The sequence below is a fragment of the Gambusia affinis genome, linkage group LG05 (assembly GCF_019740435.1).
Source record: "Gambusia affinis linkage group LG05, SWU_Gaff_1.0, whole genome shotgun sequence".
Lineage (NCBI taxonomy): Eukaryota > Metazoa > Chordata > Actinopteri > Cyprinodontiformes > Poeciliidae > Gambusia > Gambusia affinis.
Window position 1 is genome coordinate 3,595,686 of NC_057872.1, and position 19,784 is coordinate 3,615,469.

General features: G+C 42.3%; 1 protein-coding gene across 1 annotated transcript; it reads left to right on the top strand.

Moving 5' to 3' along the window:
* The first annotated feature begins 9,873 nt into the window (after positions 1-9,873).
* On the top strand, positions 9,874-13,665 carry id4 (inhibitor of DNA binding 4). Its single transcript, XM_044116165.1, has 3 exons — positions 9,874-10,667; positions 11,237-11,303; positions 12,280-13,665. Exons 1-2 carry the CDS (start codon positions 10,248-10,250, stop codon positions 11,282-11,284), a joined length of 468 nt encoding a protein of 155 aa, XP_043972100.1. The 5' UTR covers positions 9,874-10,247; the 3' UTR covers positions 11,285-11,303; positions 12,280-13,665.
* Positions 13,666-19,784: the final 6,119 nt, after the last annotated feature.

Genomic DNA, 19,784 nt, shown 5'->3' on the forward strand with positions numbered 1-19,784 from the left:
CAATCCATAAGACGAGAAGCGCTGCAGTTGGCAGGAAACATGTGAAATATGTCAGGTGTGTAAAAGAGTTTGGTCAATTTTTCCAATAGATTCTATGGTTTGCAATTAATGATTGACTTGCTTTGACTGGAATTTATGTCCTTCAGCTGAACTTTTATTAGGATTACAGTCCTCATTACCATTTCTTTGTTTTTGCAATCATTAACTTTTCTTTTCACTTGGAGTCACAAGTTCAAAATTCCTAACAAAACATTCCCATCAGCCTTTGAGGAGCATGCCATTTCAAATGATTTTCACCCAATGTGCAGTTAGTAAACAAGTTTCTAAACGACCAACATTCCCTTAAAAGACAAGTCAAACTTCAACCCTGAACTGTCTTTTACAGATGCCTTCATACAGAACAACAGAAGAGCCAAAGTCAGTTGTATTGAATCATGAGCTGCGTCACCAATTACCACATAATTCCACGATTTGATATTCGGAAAGTAAATTTGCCTACTGGAAAAATACCAATTTTTTTTAAAAATTGTTTTTTGACAAAAAAAAAAGTTTTGCTTTTAGAATGAGGGGATATTTTTGGCCATTTATTTTTGCAAAACTTCAATGGAAACAGCTTTTTATCATCACATGAGTCACATGATCAAGAACCAGATGTTGCAACTGGTGCAAAACCACAAAGAAGAAGACGACAGGAAGTAGCAGGAGGATGATGGTGCGGCATGTTTTCATTGATTGTCAGGTGAACAAACTTATTAAGATCCGAATAAGTTGCGTTTCTTATTCACTGAAACCACGGAAATTGCAATGTGCTTTTTCGACGTCCACAGAATATTGACTAAGTTTTGCACACATTTGTAACTGAAATAAAACTACTGACTTCCTCGTCCTGGGAAATTACATGGCAACGATGTTATTCCCGCATCAAAAACATACCTGGAGTTTTGCCTTGAGTGTTTCATGCAAGTTTCATACTGCCACCATAAGACCTTAGAAAAGGTAAGTCTGAATGTGTCAGCATACTTGTGATCATCATTTAATATTTCTCATTAATCAATCTTTGAGAGACTAAAATTAAAAAAATTAAAAAATTGGCATTAGTGATAACAAAATGTCTAACGCTGCTAAAATTAATATTTATATTGAGAGCACGTCACAACCAAAATGTTTATTCTAAATTCATGAACTTCATGGAGCAGTGACCCTTCAACTGCAAAACGTGAAAACAGAAATGTGTGGGGGTGAATACACTTGATCTGCCTGTTCAATTCTCATGCTAATGGAGTAGTTGGCCCCAACATTCTTGGCATTTTTTTCTCAGAAGTGTCACTGGAGCCAACAAAGCTGGTGATCAAGACTGGACACAATGAACAGGCTGCCTGGTAAGGGACACGTGGAGACGTCTCCACGTTCAGAGAGCAAGTAGAGAAAAACAGCCCACACACTGTTGATGGAACTACAGCAGATAGAAGGCCTTCTGGTAAGAACATTTTGAGTTCTTTTTAGCTTTTGGTTTTAGTTCCTGAATATGAGAACATGAACTTAGTGATATGAATCACAGAGCTGGAGGAATGGGTCACGTGACAGGACTAAAACTTCCAACCCAGACAGTAGCTGCGTTTCCATTACAAATCTGGACAAATCTCTGTTGATATTCTTGCTCATGTCGAAAAACCACAATTTTGCATTTGCAGTGTTTCCATGAAAAAAGAAATCAAATTTTTTTTAAAAACACGTGAATGAGCTGGTTGACTGGACATTAAAAATCATGATGGCGACGGATGTAAACTGTTACGTGACATATGTTCATGGTTCAGCCATGGTGCCAATGCTCATCATCTATTAGCCATCAGAGGAGAGGTCGCTGTCTTATTCAGGCGTTTTGAGGCGACAAGCCCTGCGGCGTTTAGGGGAAATTGTAATCTGTGATTTTACGGAAGAGCAATGGATTCAATGCTTAATAATAAGAGTTCTGATGGAGCCAGCTGCACATTGTCAAAATTTAAAAAAGCAAAAAACAAAACAAAGCATAAAAAAAACCAAGCCATCATCCTATTACTTCCTGTCGCCTTCTTTGTTGTTTTCTCCAGTAGCAACCAGCTGTTGATCATGTGACTCTTAAGACACAAAAAATAGTTTCCACTGCAGTTTTTCAAAATATGTCTATTTTACTACAGCCAAATACCACCTCATCCTAACGCAAAAACTATGAACGAAAACTGTCTTTTTTCAAAATTCCCGTGTTTCCATGTAGCAAATTTATTTTGTAGCTTCATGACTAATGAAAACGCAGCTACCCTGACGTTAACAAATGTTCAGTCAATTATATGAGTATTAAGATGTCGATTTCTTAGCTTATGTGCGATCGGAATTTTCACATTGTTTTCCGCTGCATTTCAAGCGTTTGCGCAAAAATATGGATTTAGCGTGGACAAGCGAAGCGTTTCTGGTGGAAGGTAAAAGTGAAAGACTCCTTGTTTCCCTCTGGACGTGCTCCTCTGTCTCTTCATCCTGTCTGTGAAAAACATTCCAGCTCTGAGTCTGCCGTTGGATCATGGCGATGCCAGGCCTGCGCTGGCGTCCAGGGTCGCTGACAAGAAAGACAAGGAGCAGATGGTGGTCTTTGTCCTCACCTCCTCTTTTCAGCCTCCTCGCGAGCTTCACTTTCCCTCTCAGTGTTTCTCTCCCTCTTTTTTTTTGTACCACAGCAGCGCTGCAGACATCTGAATAGGCACTAACCATTGCTATGTAAGCAGCCTCGTAAGTACGGACCTCCGCGACCAGATGGTGAGATTATTTGGAGCAATTAATTCTTTGAGAGAATCAGTGGGAACATGTTTGCGGCAGAGCTTTGGGGGCGCGTGGTCGAATGTGTTGAAAGACATTCCTCCTTAAAATTCTTCTAAGAAAAAAAAAAAAAAGAAGTTTAGTGGGGGGTCAGAAGCTGGGGGCTTGGGGGGAAGCTGCGGTGGGAGGCTTCAGGAAGGGCGCAGTGAAAGGAAGGGCTTTTATTCTGACAAGAAAGCCCATGTAGATTATGAGGCTGGCTATGGGAACTTTTCCCACTGAAAAGGGACCAAAGGGTCTACGATGGAATTTTTCGTTCCACAGGGAAAAATAAACAGGAAAACATTTCTCTTATTAAAGGATGTAGATTAATATGTTTTGGGGTTTTTTTTAGTGACTCAAATAGAATCTATTTGTTGTTGTTTTAAGAACCAAATTTAGAATGAAGATCACTTGTAGAGTATTAAAAAATCTATAAAAATGCTACATTGATACAAAAGTGTCCATTCGTCTGATAAATCCGATGCTTCCTTGAGACATCGGTTCGATGTGCCAAAGATAAGGATGCTAACAGAGGAGCTGAATGCTGTGGAGCTCCCACTGACCCTGCAGGTCAAAGGTCAAGTCCCTGATTAACTCGGACACCACTGCTATCATCTGTTCATCCTAAAGACACTTCTGCTGTAGAGTATGAACCTTTTATTCTCATCCACCACTCTCATTCTTAGAAGACATCCTTCATCAAGTCTGTCTCAGTTAAACCTAGTGCAAACACTTCTTAGAAAGTAATGTATCCCTGTCCTTCAAACAGGTCTTTCATATTGACATTCCTGTTTGGATATATTTTCTCACGATTCTTTTGAAGGCTCACAAAGAGCTGATCAGCTGATGTCAGCGTGCGACTTCTGTCTGGTGAATCAGATCCAACAAACTACACAATCCTGGATGTGGAAGTCGGCCTCCAGCGCTCGACACCCACCTGTGTCTACTTCTGAGGCTCTTATTTTGAAATCGCAAAAAGGAGCAGCTCCTGCTTTTGGCGTTGGATTAAATTGTTTGAAAGCTCAAGTTATGAAAATGTTTTCGGCTAACACTGTAGACAAATAAATTTGTACTGCAGCGCTTATTATCTACTTCAACATAAATCTGTTCCCAAATATACTATCATGCTTATGAGGAATTTCTTGACCAGCTTTCGTGAAAGTAAATGCACAGTCTTCTGTGGTTCAAATTTGTGGCTGTTTTAAATAACTAAAACAGCCTGGAATGCTGAGTTTAACTTTTAAATGGGACAAAAATAACCAGAATTGCACCTTCATGTTTTGAAGATTGGAAGATTGAACTGAAGAAATGGTACCGTAGGATATTTAGCTGCGTCATCAACTCCCCTCCTACAGACAAATGTGAAAAATGTCCTTTAATTAGACACTGATCAGTCATTTCCTTCCTTTATAAACTGCTAAGAGCACGTTGTGTGTTTGACTATTTTAATGTTTAGAATGTGGTCAGGCATAAAAAAAAAAACAGGATGTCAGGCACTATTAAATTATTACCAGTTAAAACATAACTCTGGATCTGTTTCAGTAAAAATAAAAAAGGAAAAAAATTACCATCAAAAATCTACGCTTCTCTTAAACTTTGGTCTAAACCCAAGTGTACGCCATCAAAGCATCATCACCAAAGGTAGCGAGTGTTCAGCTGACGGTAAAATCAATCAGATGCTGCTACTGATAACTGATAGCATGCTATGTTGGAGATGCACCTGAAACAGGCCAGAGGTTTAGCTTCTGATGCTAACAGAGGAAACAACAAGCAGGGCAGCAGCTGTACAACAGGATGCAACAAAGCTGCACCTGTTGTCACTCCTGTACACACTCCAGCACAAAGAGTGTACACCCACACACACACACACACACTCAATACAACACATTTGTTCGGCTAGGTCTCTCCACAGTTTTTAGTACAAACAGGACGGAGCAGAAGTGCGCGAGCATCCAAAACGCCAGGTCAGGAGCGTTTGATGTGACCATGGTGGGAAACGAGGAAGTGAAAGCAGCAGCTGGGGGACTTGTGAAAAAAAATAAACTCCCATTGGGTGCGACGAGACAGCAGTGAATAATGCCTCTAGACTTGACTGAACTGCTGCTGACCTAAATGAGTGTGGCCCAGAACACAGCTCCTACTTTTAGCGCACTTAATATGAAAATAGATCATCGCCACTAAACTCACCACCACAGGTGGAGTGGCACACGGTCTACCTGGGAGGGGGGGGATTCACTGGTTTTTCTTCCATTCTGTTCAAATGAATGCCTTAAGTTTTCTTAATATTTATGTCAACATATGTTGTTGGTGACTCACCTTGCATCTGTGTGTATGGGCGCGTGCGCGTGTGTGTGCGTTTGCAAGGAGGTGTGTGAGCATGTGGATGGTTACTCAGGTCATGCAGTGTAAACAGTGAATGCACCTGTGTAAATGACACACAGAGCTGTTGTGTTTAGCTTGGAGGCCATCAGGGAATAAGACATGTTGTGCAAACTGTGTCACCTGGAGAGAGCAACGGAAAGCTTCGCTTGAGACGGAACGTGGACAAATCTGTCTTCAGACGGCGCTCAGACACCTGATACAGACCTTGATAAAAATATATATACATGAAAAATGTAAAAACCCCTGTGTCACCACTCATTACAAACCAGACAGACCAGCTGTAGGGGATTATTTACAGGCTGTTGGTTAAACTGCATCAGCTGCTGATGGAAGCTGGAGAGACGGTTCTTTCCCACCAAAACCACAACCAGACGACCAGTTTGTTCACTTCTGAAGAGATATTATGTTGTACAGCAAAATCGTCCACACAAAGCCGTCAGTGGCAGACATGACACTGGGTCAGATATGAATCAGGTATAGCATGACTACTGGATGTCATCAACACCCAAAGCAAAGATGCAGCACAGACGCTAACAGCGGCGACGTTCCTTTAGATTTTCCTAAGATCTGCACTACAGGCTTTCAGACAGGATAGAACTTTTTCTTTAACATGCGTGTGTGATTTCTGTCAGAACAAAACTGATTGAAACAAGGTAGATCTAATCAACTCAGTTGAGAAAATTCATCTACTTCAACTTTGACGCTTTGGCTACATCCACACTGCGGTCAGCTCCGGTCCGAATCTGTTTTTTTTTTGTTTGTTTTTTTAAGGTGTCAAGTTCCCAGGTCAGGGTTTTTAGAATAAGTATGAAGATGAGGCCATATCTGACTCTTCTCAGTCAGATCTGAGCCGCTTCCACGTGTGGTCCTGAATCCGACATCAAATCGTCTCAGATTTGATTGCAGTGGGAACAGCCGCTTTGACGTCAGTTTTCTCCGACGTTTCTCATTTCTGTGAGACGTTAGTAGTCAGCAAGATGGACCACAACAGCAATCCAATAATGCTTCTTCACAGGGACAGGTCGCCTCAAACTAAATGCCAGAATACAGAAATTCACTCTTTTTTTATTTGTGCGGTTCCTCCTCGGCGCCTGCTAAGCAGACACTTCATAAAAGTAAATGCAGCAGTAACAAAACGCTGCAAACGGAGTCGCTCACAAGTATAAGAGGCCTGTCGCTCTAATTCTTTTTTTCTTTTCCATTAGCAGAATTCAGACAAAGATTTGCAAACATTTGTGATGGAAATGCAGTTAGTGACACAGGTTTCACTTTTGACTTAATGATGAGACAAGACGATACTTCAGTCACTTCAACGTTAACTCTTCAGTCAAAAACTCCTTCAGAAAGTGTTCAGTTCTCATTTCAATACCAACTAATCCTGCTGTCTGGACGGTGTTAACCCATGAAAAGAGCATCCAGCATGATCTGATGTTATTGGTGTCACATGAGACTGAAAGGTGCTAGCTCTCCTGAAAGTGTGGAAATGTCACCACCCAGGAAAACCTCTCACACAGATGTGCGCATCATGCAATTTCCACTTGGCTCATAGTTGCTGCATTAAAGGCACACCACAAGAGGATCCTGATGAAATTCTGCCTCGTGCAACACTTACTTCTCTTCGGCTGAGTTTCTCGGCTGGGAGTGTGCTCAGAGGAGCCGGCTGTGTTTCAGAGTCTGTCTGTTGCCTCCCGCCGGTGTAGCCACAACAAAGAAAGCTTCACCTGTCAGGTTATCACCTGTCTGCTAAGCTAATGAGGCTCTGGTTTCCAGGCCTGAGTCCCATGTCACTGCGACTGTAAGCCTTTGGGGAAGTGGGGTCGGAACAAACCCTGTTTAGAGAAGTAAACAGAGAGGAAGCACAGCGGAGCCAACGCAACAGAACACGGGCAAAGAAAAAAAAAAGAAATCCAAACGCACAACTAAAATCTTTGTACTGAGCAGCTCCGAATTTTTCCTTGTGGTAAACTGTGGATGGTTTACACACCAGTGACAGAGGACTCGGCTAAAACAAGCAGGAGTAGAATATAGGAAGGTTACTGAGCACAAAGGGTCAAAGTACCACACAGAGGTCACAGCAAGGTGCTCCCAACAAGGTTGGCTGTGATCGACCTTGAAAATGCCACCAAATGTAACAAATAAGTTTCCTCTCAACTAAACCCCCTCTTGTCAGCTGTTCTCTTGTTACGTTTTGATAATCTATTCCATTTTTATTCCATCTGTGAGGATATGAGGACGGTGGCTACGTTCACACAACGGAGGAATGTCACCCATGTCTAATTATTTCTGTCCATATACGACCCGCATCTGACTTTTTCACGGCCGTCTGATCTGATTCTGATCTTTTCACCTAAAAAAAAAAGCTGATCTGCATCCCTTCCATATATGGTACTAAATCGGATTCGTGTGCGATTGTTTTCAAGGCTCCTGCGGTCTGAACAGTCGCATCGCATTTTATCTCCCTTTTACATCGTCGATGTGAGACACGCGTCAAACATCGGAGACAGACTGGACGTAAGTGATGGGTTAAAACATCATGATTATGAGATTATGAAAGATGTCTGTCAGTGAGGCGCATCGCATCACAATCCCAACTCTGGTAACTCTGACTCCACATCCTAACAGACGTCTCCACAGAAGCGCTTGTGATCAGATGACGACGCCGTCGCCCCGCATTGTTTTAAAATTTATCCCACACACATTTGGTAAGTACTTGTGATGTGTTAGGGAAATGATCCACGGTTTTTACCATTTGACGCAAACAAAAAGTATTTCTATCCAGCCCCCTTTTACTCTGAAACACCAAATAAAACCTAGTGCACGAGATGCAGACTACTTCCTGAAAGTACTAATATATCGATGTAAAAAAAAAATCTGTTTTTCTGTTGGCATGTGAGGTATGTTAGAGAACATTTAGTAAACAACGGCATCACAAAGTCCAGCAAACAGACAGCAGAGAGGTCAGGGGTCAGGGTTAGGTTTTCAAACAAGCTTTGAACATTTCACACAGCGCATTTAATCCATCTTCAAAAACAAAAACTGAAACATAAACTGGACTATAAACTGAAGGACCAACAAGGTGGACGTTAATCAGAAAACAAGTCAAGAAACTGACGCTGCTCTCCGTCCAGGCTGACAGCCTGAGCTAGAGAAGGAGAAAACAAGCGAAACACATGTGGCTACATGTCAAAGAGCCTCCATGGAGCTGCATGGACCCTGAAATGGTCCTGAAATTTTAACTGACTAACACAGAACATTTTGTCTACAGCAGAAGCAAAGGGGTTACCTTTGTTAGAAAAAGAAAAAAAAAACTAACCACATGAATCAATCAGTTCACTAAAAAGAGGAAACAACCCTGTTAGCTGTAGCATTCTAAAAATCACAAGAAGAATCTAATAGAAATCGGATGTTTTACCACCGTTATCGCTTGGAGACAAACGGCCTGAGAGAGTCACCGCCACAGATCGACTCCACAGTCTGAGCAACACGCTACTGGTGGAAGGCTCACCATCAACCATTCACATCACCCATTCCTCTGAAGTTCTCCTTGAAACAAACACACACGACGGAGCAGAGCAGCGACTTTCCATGGCAACCAGAAAATGGCAACAGCCAGAGGAAGACTTAGGAGAAAAGGCTGAAAAAAATAAATAAAATAAAGTTCCAGCTTAGAGCCATGTAGGCCTTTCGCTACTCATGACAGCAGCGAATGTGGTGGATCCCATTAAAACCCGAAAGGGATGCTGAGGTGGGTGCCATCTTTACTGCACTGTGGCCTGATGGGAAAGGGAAGAAAAGAGAAGGGAAGGGAGATAGAAAGAAACGTTTGGTGTGAATGGTTGATGAGGCTTGCTGCGTGGCACCATGCGGTCAGTGAGCGGCTGAGGGAGGGAGCAGAGAGGAGAATGTTGGAGGTACAACAGAGATGGAGGAGCCACAGTTGGACGATTTCAGACTTCATTTTTGTTTGATTTCATTTTCAATTGTTTTATATAAAGTCAACGAAAACGTCAAGAATTTTTAATTTTCGAATACTCCATACTGAATCCAAGTCAAACATGCAAAAAAAAAAAAAAAAAAAACATTCATCAGAATGATATACCTGAGTAAAATGGTGTAAATTTGGCACTTTGATAACAGAAAACTTTACCGTTAAGAAATTCGAGATAACTTTTTCGAAAGCAAGCCGCAAATGTAACATTTATTTTACTCTTTTTGTTGTAATTTTTAGTCTTGACAGACATTTGCTAACTTGACCCAACCCGGCCGCTGAGGTCGTGCAGGTGTTTCATTGTCGCAGTGATCAATGCGAACGTGGCTGTGCGTAATTACGCATCAATAAGTCCGGGCACTAAAAAGCTGCTGATCTGAATCCCATCGGTGTGGAAGTGTGACCGCATCCGATGTGCTGCAGGATTCCTCCGGACAGACACACGAAGCTCCGCTTTTCTTTACACTTTATCCTATAATCTGTAGTGCGCTCTTGGAACGGCCGAGCTCCTCTCTCGTCCGTCGGATCGGTTTGTTTTCTGCCTCCCTTTCTATTTCTCCCTCTCTCTGTCTCACACACACACACACACGCACGCACGCGCACGCGCGCACACACACACCTCCAGCGGATAGGCAGCCCACCGCATCGCGCGCATAGAGCATAGAAGAGGAGAGAGAGAGAGAGAGAGAGAGAGAGAGAGACACGCCTTTTTCTCGGCTCCGCCGTCGGGTCGGTGGGCAGCGGGCTGCCGGTGATTGACCAGCTCCTCTCCCTGATCTGTCAGCCTGCTCGCCTTGGCGCCTCCCCTCTCCTCTATAAATGAACCAAGTCTATTCACTGCGCTCATTGCGCGCCTGCTGAAGTGAGAGGAACCGTAGGGCTTCGCGGGATGTGTTGACAGACCAGAATTCCGCCTTTTGGGTTCGCTTCACGCTCGGTCTTCTGCAGCTGCTCGTTGTCGTCGCTGCCGTGTCAGAAGCGGCTCCTGCTCGGGTTCTCATTGTTTCATTATCGCCGCTGCCTCCGCGCGAGAGCCGTCGGGTTACTTAAGATGAAGGCTGTTACTCCAGTCCACCCCCAGGACTCCTCCTCCTCCTCCTTCTCGTCTTCATCCTCCTCCTCCTCCTCCTCCAGCGGCGGCAGCAGCAGCCAGCTCTCCCTGCACTATCTGTCGAAGCAGAGCCTGAACATCGCCCGGTGCCGGATGGAAGAGGAGGATCTGTTCTGCTTGCAGTACGACATGAACGACTGCTACAGCCGCCTGAAGCGCCTGGTGCCCACCATTCCGCAGGACAAGAAAGTGAGCAAAGTGGAGATCCTCCAGCATGTCATAGACTACATCCTGGACCTGCAGCTGGCTCTGGAGACGCACCCTTCCCTGCAGAAGCAGCCGCCTCAGCGGACCTGCCCGCCGGCAGCCTCCAACCCCAACAGGACGCCGCTGACGGTGCTCAACATCGACCACCACCAGGTAAGCTGTGGGCCGTGGTGGGGAGGGGGAGAGGTGGTGGTGGTGGTGGGGGTGGGATCCGTCAGCCTCAGACAAAGCGCGTCATATACCGTTAGATGTCATTGTCCTTCCAGCGCTGCAGAAACAAACAGGAAGAGAGGAGAAAAAATAATTACAGCGTCTGATTATGAAAGCCTTAAAAATATGAGCAGGGAAAAAAAAACACAAACAAATAAAAGAAAAGAAAAAGAAAAACGTGGGCTCAAGATTGCACACTTGATTGCGGGGCTTTTATGATTTGCATGATAATGACAGCGTGTCAGAGGCCCACCTTATCCCGGGATTGGTGAAGTGCCTCAGCCTGCAGTCCACTCCACTGCGCACAATAGGGCCAATTTGTCATTCAATAGGCTGGAGGAGAATTTATTACAGCACAGATAGCTGGTTAATACCAGATTCAACTGAATATCATGTGGGGTTTTGCTTGGTTTAGGCCTGTTTATTATTATTTTTTTAACTCTTATTCTGAGAGATTCTTTGTTTTACATCATTTTCTTTCTTTTTGTTTTCCTCCTCACTGTTTTTCCCAGAGAACATCAATAGTGAAAAAACCAGAGGACTCAGTTTTATGCCGCTGAGACATCGATGCCACATTTGGTAAGTGAACTTAAATCATATTAGATCAAAATGTTGTTGTTTTTTTTTTTGTTGTTTGTTGTTCTTCTTTTGAGGGAATTGATTTTAGTTTGTTTTATACAAATCATTTGAAATATAGAATATAATTGAATATATTTAATTGTCCCCTAAAGGGGAAATCTGTCATAAACTCAAAGGTTGAATATTGCACATTATACACAGAAGCAGACAATAAATACACATACAATGCATATAAACAACTAGAAATGTAGACTGCATACACACCAGTTATTACAACACACCTTCCAGGCCTCGACATACTCTGTCAGATTTTAATGGAGGTGTATGAAAAAATATACTGAAAATGGTTCAGTTTAGTTTTACATTCTGTAAATAATAATAGAGGAACAAATCCAAACCGAGGCCTAATGAATCAGCAGCATTAGTGGGCTCTGTGTGTGGGCGTGTGTGTGTGTGTGGGTGTGTGTGTGAATGGTTTAAAGCAGTGAAGCCAGGAGACGTAAGGTAAAAATAATAATTGTTAAACATGAAGTTTGCTCCAGCCTCAGAGGCAGCTGTGCTTTGCGCAATAACTGTCACCGGTGTAGCAATCTGAGGAGAACCGCGGGTTAAAGCCTCCGCTCGCCCTCTCTTTCATTCTCTGTCTGTCACACAAACACACACTTTCTCTCTCTCTCTCTCCACGCACTCTTTCTCTCAATCTCAGCTCGCAGTTCTAACTTTGGAGGTGTTTTTTTTTTTTTATTTCTTAACACACACCTGGGTAAGACCGGAGTGGGTGTGCGGGCATGCGCGCGCGTGCGTGTGTGTGTGTTCGTGTGTGTGCGTTTGAATCGGGCCAGCCTGGTTGCTGTTTGACCTGGTTTGTTTTGGGTTGTTGATCAAGCATGGCCTCTGTTTTGTCGTTGGCGCCAGTCAGTCTGGAGTTGTGCAGCTCACCCTCCCTTCCCTCTGCCTCTATTCATCCCCTCCACAGGTGTGCAGGCAGCGCAGAGCCGCTCCAAAAGTCAGCAAAAGCTTCGCCAGGGACTCACACACCCAACTGGAGACACAGTGTCACAAGAGGGGGAAGGGGGGGGGGGGAGGGGAACACACACACGCACGCACACACCCGCTGAGAGGAAATAAACCCGAATAAAATCTTTTTTTTTTTTTTTTTTCAAATCAGCTTTTTCCTTCATAATGTTGATTCTGAGAAAGGGAACAAAATGGACTCATCTCCTTCAAGTTCTCTCTTTTTAGTTTTCATGCTGTTTTTTTTTTTTTTTTTTTTTTTTTTTTTAGTTCTTAACGTGTGAAAGCATCGACTACCCATCTCCGAGGTTCTTTCTTTCTTTTCCTTGTCAGAAACCGATTCGCAGAGCGACGGATTGTGAATTGTGTCCGAGCGACTCCTGCTCAAAGCTTTACTAAACTGCGAAAAAAAGAAAGAAAAGAAGACAAAAAAAATCATTGTACACGTTCCTCACATCTATTGTTTAAAATAGATGACTTGTGTTTTGAAAAGGGACGCCAGTCCCTGGTACCTTAAACATGTTTGATATTGTAAAGAAGAACAATTCTGATTCGAGACAATTAAGCTTGTAAATACAGAGACACAAATGTTCTATTAAGGTATGTGGAAGGACTTATATGAGTAAATAGATTATTGTAATTATTATAAGATATTTTTTATTGAAAACTGTTGTTTTTTTTTCCTGTTTGTTTCTTTGGTTGGTTTTTATTTTTTGCAGTTCTGTAAATATTGTGTTTCCACTTTTAGTGAATGAACGTGTTTTATGCTCTGCCGGTTATGTCCCCACATGATGATATCATTAAACTCTTTGCAGTGTTTGAAATAGTTTGAAATGTAGCATGTCAGGCTCATCACAAAGATGCTGAATGTGCACTGAAGCCCATTCAGCATTCCTCCCCCTCCCTGCATCCTCCATCGACTTTTCTCCTCAAATCTTTTTATTGTCTTGATTTGATTCTGTTCAGATGCTAAAATGAAACCTAAGAGCACTTCCAAGAGAACAAAACATAAGAAAAAAAAAAAGAAAAATCCGCAGCTCACCGTCTCTTGAGTTTCTCCTTAAGCAGTAAATGATTTACTTGAGGAAATCATTAAGCTTTTGGTTATAAATTGGTGGAATACTTTAACAAACAGGCGACGTGTCTACGTTGACCTGAAGTGATTGTTCTGCCGGCGGCCTTTAAACGAGGGGAGGAAAAAACTTTTAATGACGTTCAGCACTGAATTTACCTCACCACCCTCCTGCCAGTGCAAGAGGGCACTTGTACGTTTTGGTCTGCTGCACTGTTGGACTTGACCACTGGCTTGTGAGGAGTTGTCGCAACAATTAAAATTTCCCAGAAGAACTGTGTCGTGTCATGCTTTTGTCCTATAATCTGGCGTTCACTGAGAGAAAGGCAGGGTAAAGTCCTTAGGTCAACATGTTGCTCTAATGTGATCTTTGAAACTTGCTTTACAGGATCCAGAAATCCAGCCTTTTTGTTTTCCGACCCTTCCTTAAGTTCCTTCTCACCAGGATTTACCCAGTACCGCATTTACTGAGCTCCCACAGCCGCTTCTGCTAACTGGGAATGAGGGTGCAGAAGGGTTTCAGAGATGCTCTTTTAAAAGGACTTAAATATTGAATGTTTACACAATTCAACGTCCATTTTTTTTTAAGCCAACAGTGGTTAGCCTAAAGTAACCGTCACATACCGAAAGCGGACATTATTGCAGAAAAACAGCAAAAACAATCCGTCGCGGAATGAAATATGTAAGTCCAAGTAAAGAGTTCACTCCTTGATTGTTAAAGGTTAAACCTGCTTTTTATGAGATATCCAATAGTATTGTTGCCCCTCCCCCGCCTGTTGTTGCCAGTCAGCTGGTTGATAAGCTTCAAGGAGAACACATTTCTATGTTTGGAAATATTACTGATTGAGGAAAAAGACAATCAGGGTGTGAAAACCAAAACTCATATCATAGTTACACTTTAATATGTATTGCAAATTGGAATATATAAGCGGCCTGCCAGCAGTCAAGCTAGCTTGACTATGAGAAAATCATCTTGACCTCTACACTGCAGAATAATGCATGTAAAATGTAGCAGGTGCATGTTCTATATTTCTTCTTAATTCTAAGTGTCAGAATCAAGATAAAAATACAAATGTTCACAATGTTATAGGTAACATTAATATCAGAAATACAATATATTTTTAGCAGCAGTGCTCTTAAAGTTAGATCATCTTTAAATCTTTAGTTTCAAATGTTGAATTTCTGCTGCTGGGAGCAACCGTTTTGTTTTCTTTAAATCTTTAATAGTTTATTAAAGGGGTAATACGCAAAGTCTGGTAAAATAAGTGGTCTTGGCAACAACACTGCAAAATTAAAATGGAGATGAAATCAGTGCAGCTAGAGGCTCAGTTTTATTTCACAGGAAAGAACATTGTGAACTGCTCAGACTTTAAATGGCCTCTTTAAACACGTTTTATGTGAAGAAATTTGATACAAGTGGAAAAGAAACGGAATCAGGCCGAGTGAAGCAAGGAGCCAATTGGAATTTTATCTGACTTTCTGCAAATATTTTTGCCTAAATTGTTCCGCGTTAACCTAAGACACAGGCAGATTAGCGTTCCTCCTCCTGCTGATTGGTTTCAGGGCGGCGGACGCTTGCCAGTGAGGAAGACTGAAAGCAACATGAACATAAGAAGTAAAGAGAAAAGGCGATAACGGCTTTAATTAAACAGAAAGGAGGCAACTGGATGCCCGCAGAGGTTTTAAAATTCAAAACATGACAGCATGTTTGTAAAGTTTTATAGCATGTTTTATAGTTGGAACTAGATGGATTTTTTTATTTTTATTTTTTGCTGTATTTTGGGTATAAAATTGTGTAAATTTTAAGTGAGTGTTCATGCTTTCACACATCTGGAAAAAGGAGCGAGGCAGGTTTCGGTAACTCCTTTCTACTTTTTCTCTACAGACAGTCATCTGGCGTCGTTTAGCTACGTTAGAGACGGTCTCTTTTCCTCTCCCATCGGGCTGCAGGACTTTCCTGCCTCGCTTCGCCACGTCAACATGGCCGATGGGGGTTAAAGAGGCTGCTTGACGCCGACAGGCTTGGTGACTGAGTTGCTCTGTGGGAGCTCCAGCCACCTTTCAGAAACCTCTGCAAAAAAAAAAAAAAAGAAACAGAAGGCCACCTGTGTGCATGCGTGTGTGTCTGTGTGTTTACAGCCCACAGTAAGAGAACCCGGCCTTGATGCCCTTGACAAGCACTGTCCTTGTGATGTGAAATGTGAGTGTGTGGCTGTGTGTGTGTGTGTGAGTGATAAAAGGTTAAAAAAGTGTGTTAAAGCACAGGTGGCCAGCTTGACAGTTGGACCTTCCTGATATGATTAAAGATATTCTGGTTCTCACGGAGGCCCGGCAGTTCAAACTGACTGCATCACCAATGCATTTCCACAGGAAACGCCTCGTCTAATGGAGCCAGCTGACGGTCACCTGAGCTGAGGCTGCGCTTCGTTTTTAAGTAGAGCGTGTTTTTCACAGACCGACTCGGAACGACACGCCACTCTGAAGAGGAACTCTGCATATTGTCCTCCATGTTGTTTGGAAAAAAACACGCTTCTAAAAGAGTTAGGGGGAAACAGGACAGGAGCGGCCTGAGGCACAAGCAAATGAAATCACTGCTTAGAGCGACCAGGGCAGCAGAAGATCTTACAAAATAAAACCCCATAAATTATTAAATACTTTGGTATAGATGTTTTTAAATTACATTTGAATGAATTAACTTTTTAAATAATTAATCAGGCTTTGTGTGCAAACATGTGAGTTGAAAGTTTGATTAATTGGTTCTTACATAAGTAGAGTTGCCTATGTAGAGTTATAACTCTACTTATGGAGTGTATATATATATATATAATTAACAAGAAAATGCAGTAGGAGCAAATGGATATTCTGCAAGTTATGCATTCAAAAACAGTTTTTTGCCAAACTGAAATTTGAAGGTGTAAACCTTCTACAATGCTGTGCCACACTTCAAAAATAAGTGGTAGATAAAAATAAAAATATATCAAGTGAAGATGGCCAGTTATAACGTCAATGAAATCTGTAAAACTATCTACTGTCAGATGAAGCTCTGCAGTCATTTTTTTCCACTAGGCAGATATTTCTTTTAAACCTTCCTGCCTTGAAGACGTGTGAGAGGCCGTGCTTGAAGACAACGGCATGCTGTCATTTTCATCGGCACTACAAAACAGATGTGGAGTATTTTCACTTTTTTCTCACCCAATGGCATCAAGCCCAAGTTGTAATATTTTGGAGCGAATGGCAAATTAAATTTGAACATAGTTCGAGCCTCGTCTTGAATCCCTCGTCAGCAGGATTTTAAAACTGGGCAACATGAATCAGTTTTAGTTTTGTCACTCATAAGATTGAACGATAGGTGTCCTAAAAAAAAAAAAAAAAATCTCATCGTGGTTTTCCAGTTGAACTCCCTCCATGTTGGCCTACTTGTAATTTTGTGAGCAAGCATCCTCACACTCTTTGTCTTCAGGAATTTACAATTACTGAAAATGAGCTGTAATCATTCCTGTTTGTATCCATACACCTGTTGGCAAATACAAAAAAATTAAACATGTATCTGACAATTTTCCATAAGTTTGCCTGTGGATCTAAGCAGTGCTAATTAAACTCGTTCTTTCATCCTGACTGGAATGTTTTCAACAACAGAAATGTAAATCCATGAAATAATCTAATCTGCACAATTTATTCACAGCTTGCCTTCAAACACTCTTGATGTACTTACATAACAAATCAGAGAATATGCAGGTTTCAGCAAGTCAAATGTAATACTTCTAAAGACCTTTCTAATGCCATCATGAATGGAATTCAAAACCCTTCAAAAAAGTGTGAATATCGGGACGGTTGGCGGATCCTGCTGCATCACAATCAACTATCGCAAAAACTGTGAAACTTCTGAGCTCTAATTGTGTCTTTTCCAACAGCTTTGTGCTTTTCACACAACATGGCTCTCTATAGCCTCAAACCCCCCCAAGTCGGGAGTTTAAACATTTTTACCCTGGCCTAAAAAAAAGGAATGGAAACAGAAGTGAGCCAGTGGCAAAGACAGACAGCCGACACATTGTCACTTACCCAACTACTCAAACAAGCTAGCTAGCCGTCCAGCTAGCAAGGGTATATTAGCAGCTAGCTATCAGTAGCCTCATTCACATCAAGTCATTCACCGACATCAAGATGTTTGCTGCAACTCAAACTTTTGCCTGATAGAAAAGTCCCACAAGAAAAAACCTAAAGTAGCCCTGCCATGAAAAAACTGTTTGATTGATATATTTAAAGCCAAGTCACATTTTTTTTTAAATAAGACATTTTAACGACCTTTAGCTTGATTTCAGTGGGGCTTCCTGACTGGTTAGTTTGGCTGTCCTCTCTGCTGATCTGTGGTTACTGCTCTGCCTCCTTTAATATGGAGGCTGTCAGAACTGAAGGCCTGGCTCCTTGCTGTTGAACAGCCTAGCTAGTAGGTAGCCAGAGGCCGTTAGGCAGCGCCTGCTGTGAGAAGCGTGTGGACGGATTCCAAAAAAGGTTTGATCCCTGTCACACTGAAAATAAAGCAAGAAGGATCTGTGAAAGTCTGTGATTATTCTAGCATTGAACTTATAGAAACATTGTAGGTAATCCTAACTGACTAACTCAAACAGGTGGGAAAAAAACTATCTGATTTAATGTCAGATGGTTAGAAATAAAAGGTCATTTTCTTGTGGATGGAAATGTGTTGTTTCAGCTGTATTTCTTTATACATGGTGGGAAAAAAAACCAAACCAACCAACCAACCGCTGCACCTTGGCTAAATCCAGCCGGTTCGTTCTTCGGAGGCAAAATCGTGTAAACTAAGCCTCGTTAATTTAGCTCATTAGGTGAGCAGAAACCTGTTTGATTGGAGGCAGTTGGATCCCTTCCGCTCTGATGCAGCAGTGGTATTTAACTCACCATATTGGCTGTCTGATGGCTGCACCTCAGGGTCATGTTCTGTGACATGGTTGTTGTCCCAATGCCACCCCTCCACACACACCCCCACACACGCACGCACTCACACACATGCACACACACCCTGTAAGGGGCTTGGCAGACCCCTGCTTCCCCCCTCTCTAATCATGTGTTCTCCAGGGGGCGTGCAGCCATTCTCGCTGCTCATTGCAAAAGCTTGGCATTTGTCTGAGATCTCATTTCTGTAATTCATCGCTCGTCTCCTGGGAGCCAAGGTTGGCACCGGCGATGCCAAGTCCTCCCTCCTCCTTCACATGCTCTTGTACTCTGTTAAAGCCCCTTCCTCCCCTCTCGCTGTGTCGGCCTTTCTTGCTCTGTTTAGCTTCTGTTGTTGTTTGTTGTTGCCCTGGAAGTGGCTCTGACTGCAGCTAAACCGGTGGGTGTACACACATTAAAACACACGCGTTTGTGCCCAAGGAAGTCCTTCTTGTGCAAATGTCTCGAGAAAAAGACTCAAATGAGGCTCCAACGATCAAACAGATCGCTGAGCGTGTTCATTTTTCTTAATGTCTAGGATTTGATTTCAAATTTTGTTGATCAAAATCACAAGAATCATAAGAAGTATTTGCTTATGTCTACCTTTTTCAGCTCATCAGGGAAATTTTCTCACAAAGAGAACCTCAATAAGATTATGCTGTCAAATGATTTCATTTATTAAACCGACTTAGTTCTATGTGAGAAATGAATTGCCCCTATATGAAGTAAAGTCAAGTTTATTTGTGCAACAAGGCAGTTCAAGATGCTTTACATGAATAAAACATAACAATAAACAACCAAAGCAAAAACAGAGGCATTACGTTACATTACAAAATGACAGGCTGCAGTCGACCACAATTATTAATCTGTTTTCCAGATTAACAACAAATGAGTTGTTCCTTCGAACATCTCATTTGTTTTGAGTTGTTCACAGGAACTCTGAACAAATGAGTTTTTAGTCTTGATTTGAGGAAGCTCAGTTTTTGAGCAGTTTTGCTGTTTTCTGTAAGATTGTTCCAGATTAGAGGAGTGTAAAGACTTAATGTTGCCCCTCCATGTTTGCTTCTGGTCCTGGGGACAGAGAGTAGACTGAATCGGAAGATATAATAACTCCATAGCAACCATTCGGCTGTGCCAAAGGCCTGGCTGGACCTAGCTCCGCCTTCAAGGCAAAGCTCCTCCTCTGAGCTGCAGTTTCTAAGGTTCTGAGGTTCCACCTCATAGAGCAGCCATCCCCCACTGAACTCCTTCAAACTAGCCATCAGCAATTAGTAAACACCTGGTGGAACTGCACATCTGTGTAGCTCATCATAGGAGCTACTCTCAGGCAACTCTGGTAAAAATGTTGTTAAAGGGTTAATAGATGAGAGATCTTGCTACGACTTCCTGAAGGTGGAGCTTCAGAAGTTTTTAAAGTAACAGAGCCCCAATTTTAAATGTCTTTTAAG

Bases quoted from the DNA above. Each gene is read 5' to 3' on its own strand.
- id4 (XM_044116165.1), top strand. From the start codon at position 10,248: ATGAAGGCTGTTACTCCAGTCCACCCCCAGGACTCCTCCTCCTCCTCC. The intron at 10,668-11,236 runs GTAAGCTGTGGG...TGTTTTTCCCAG, and splicing joins TCAACATCGACCACCACCAG to AGAACATCAATAGTGAAAAA.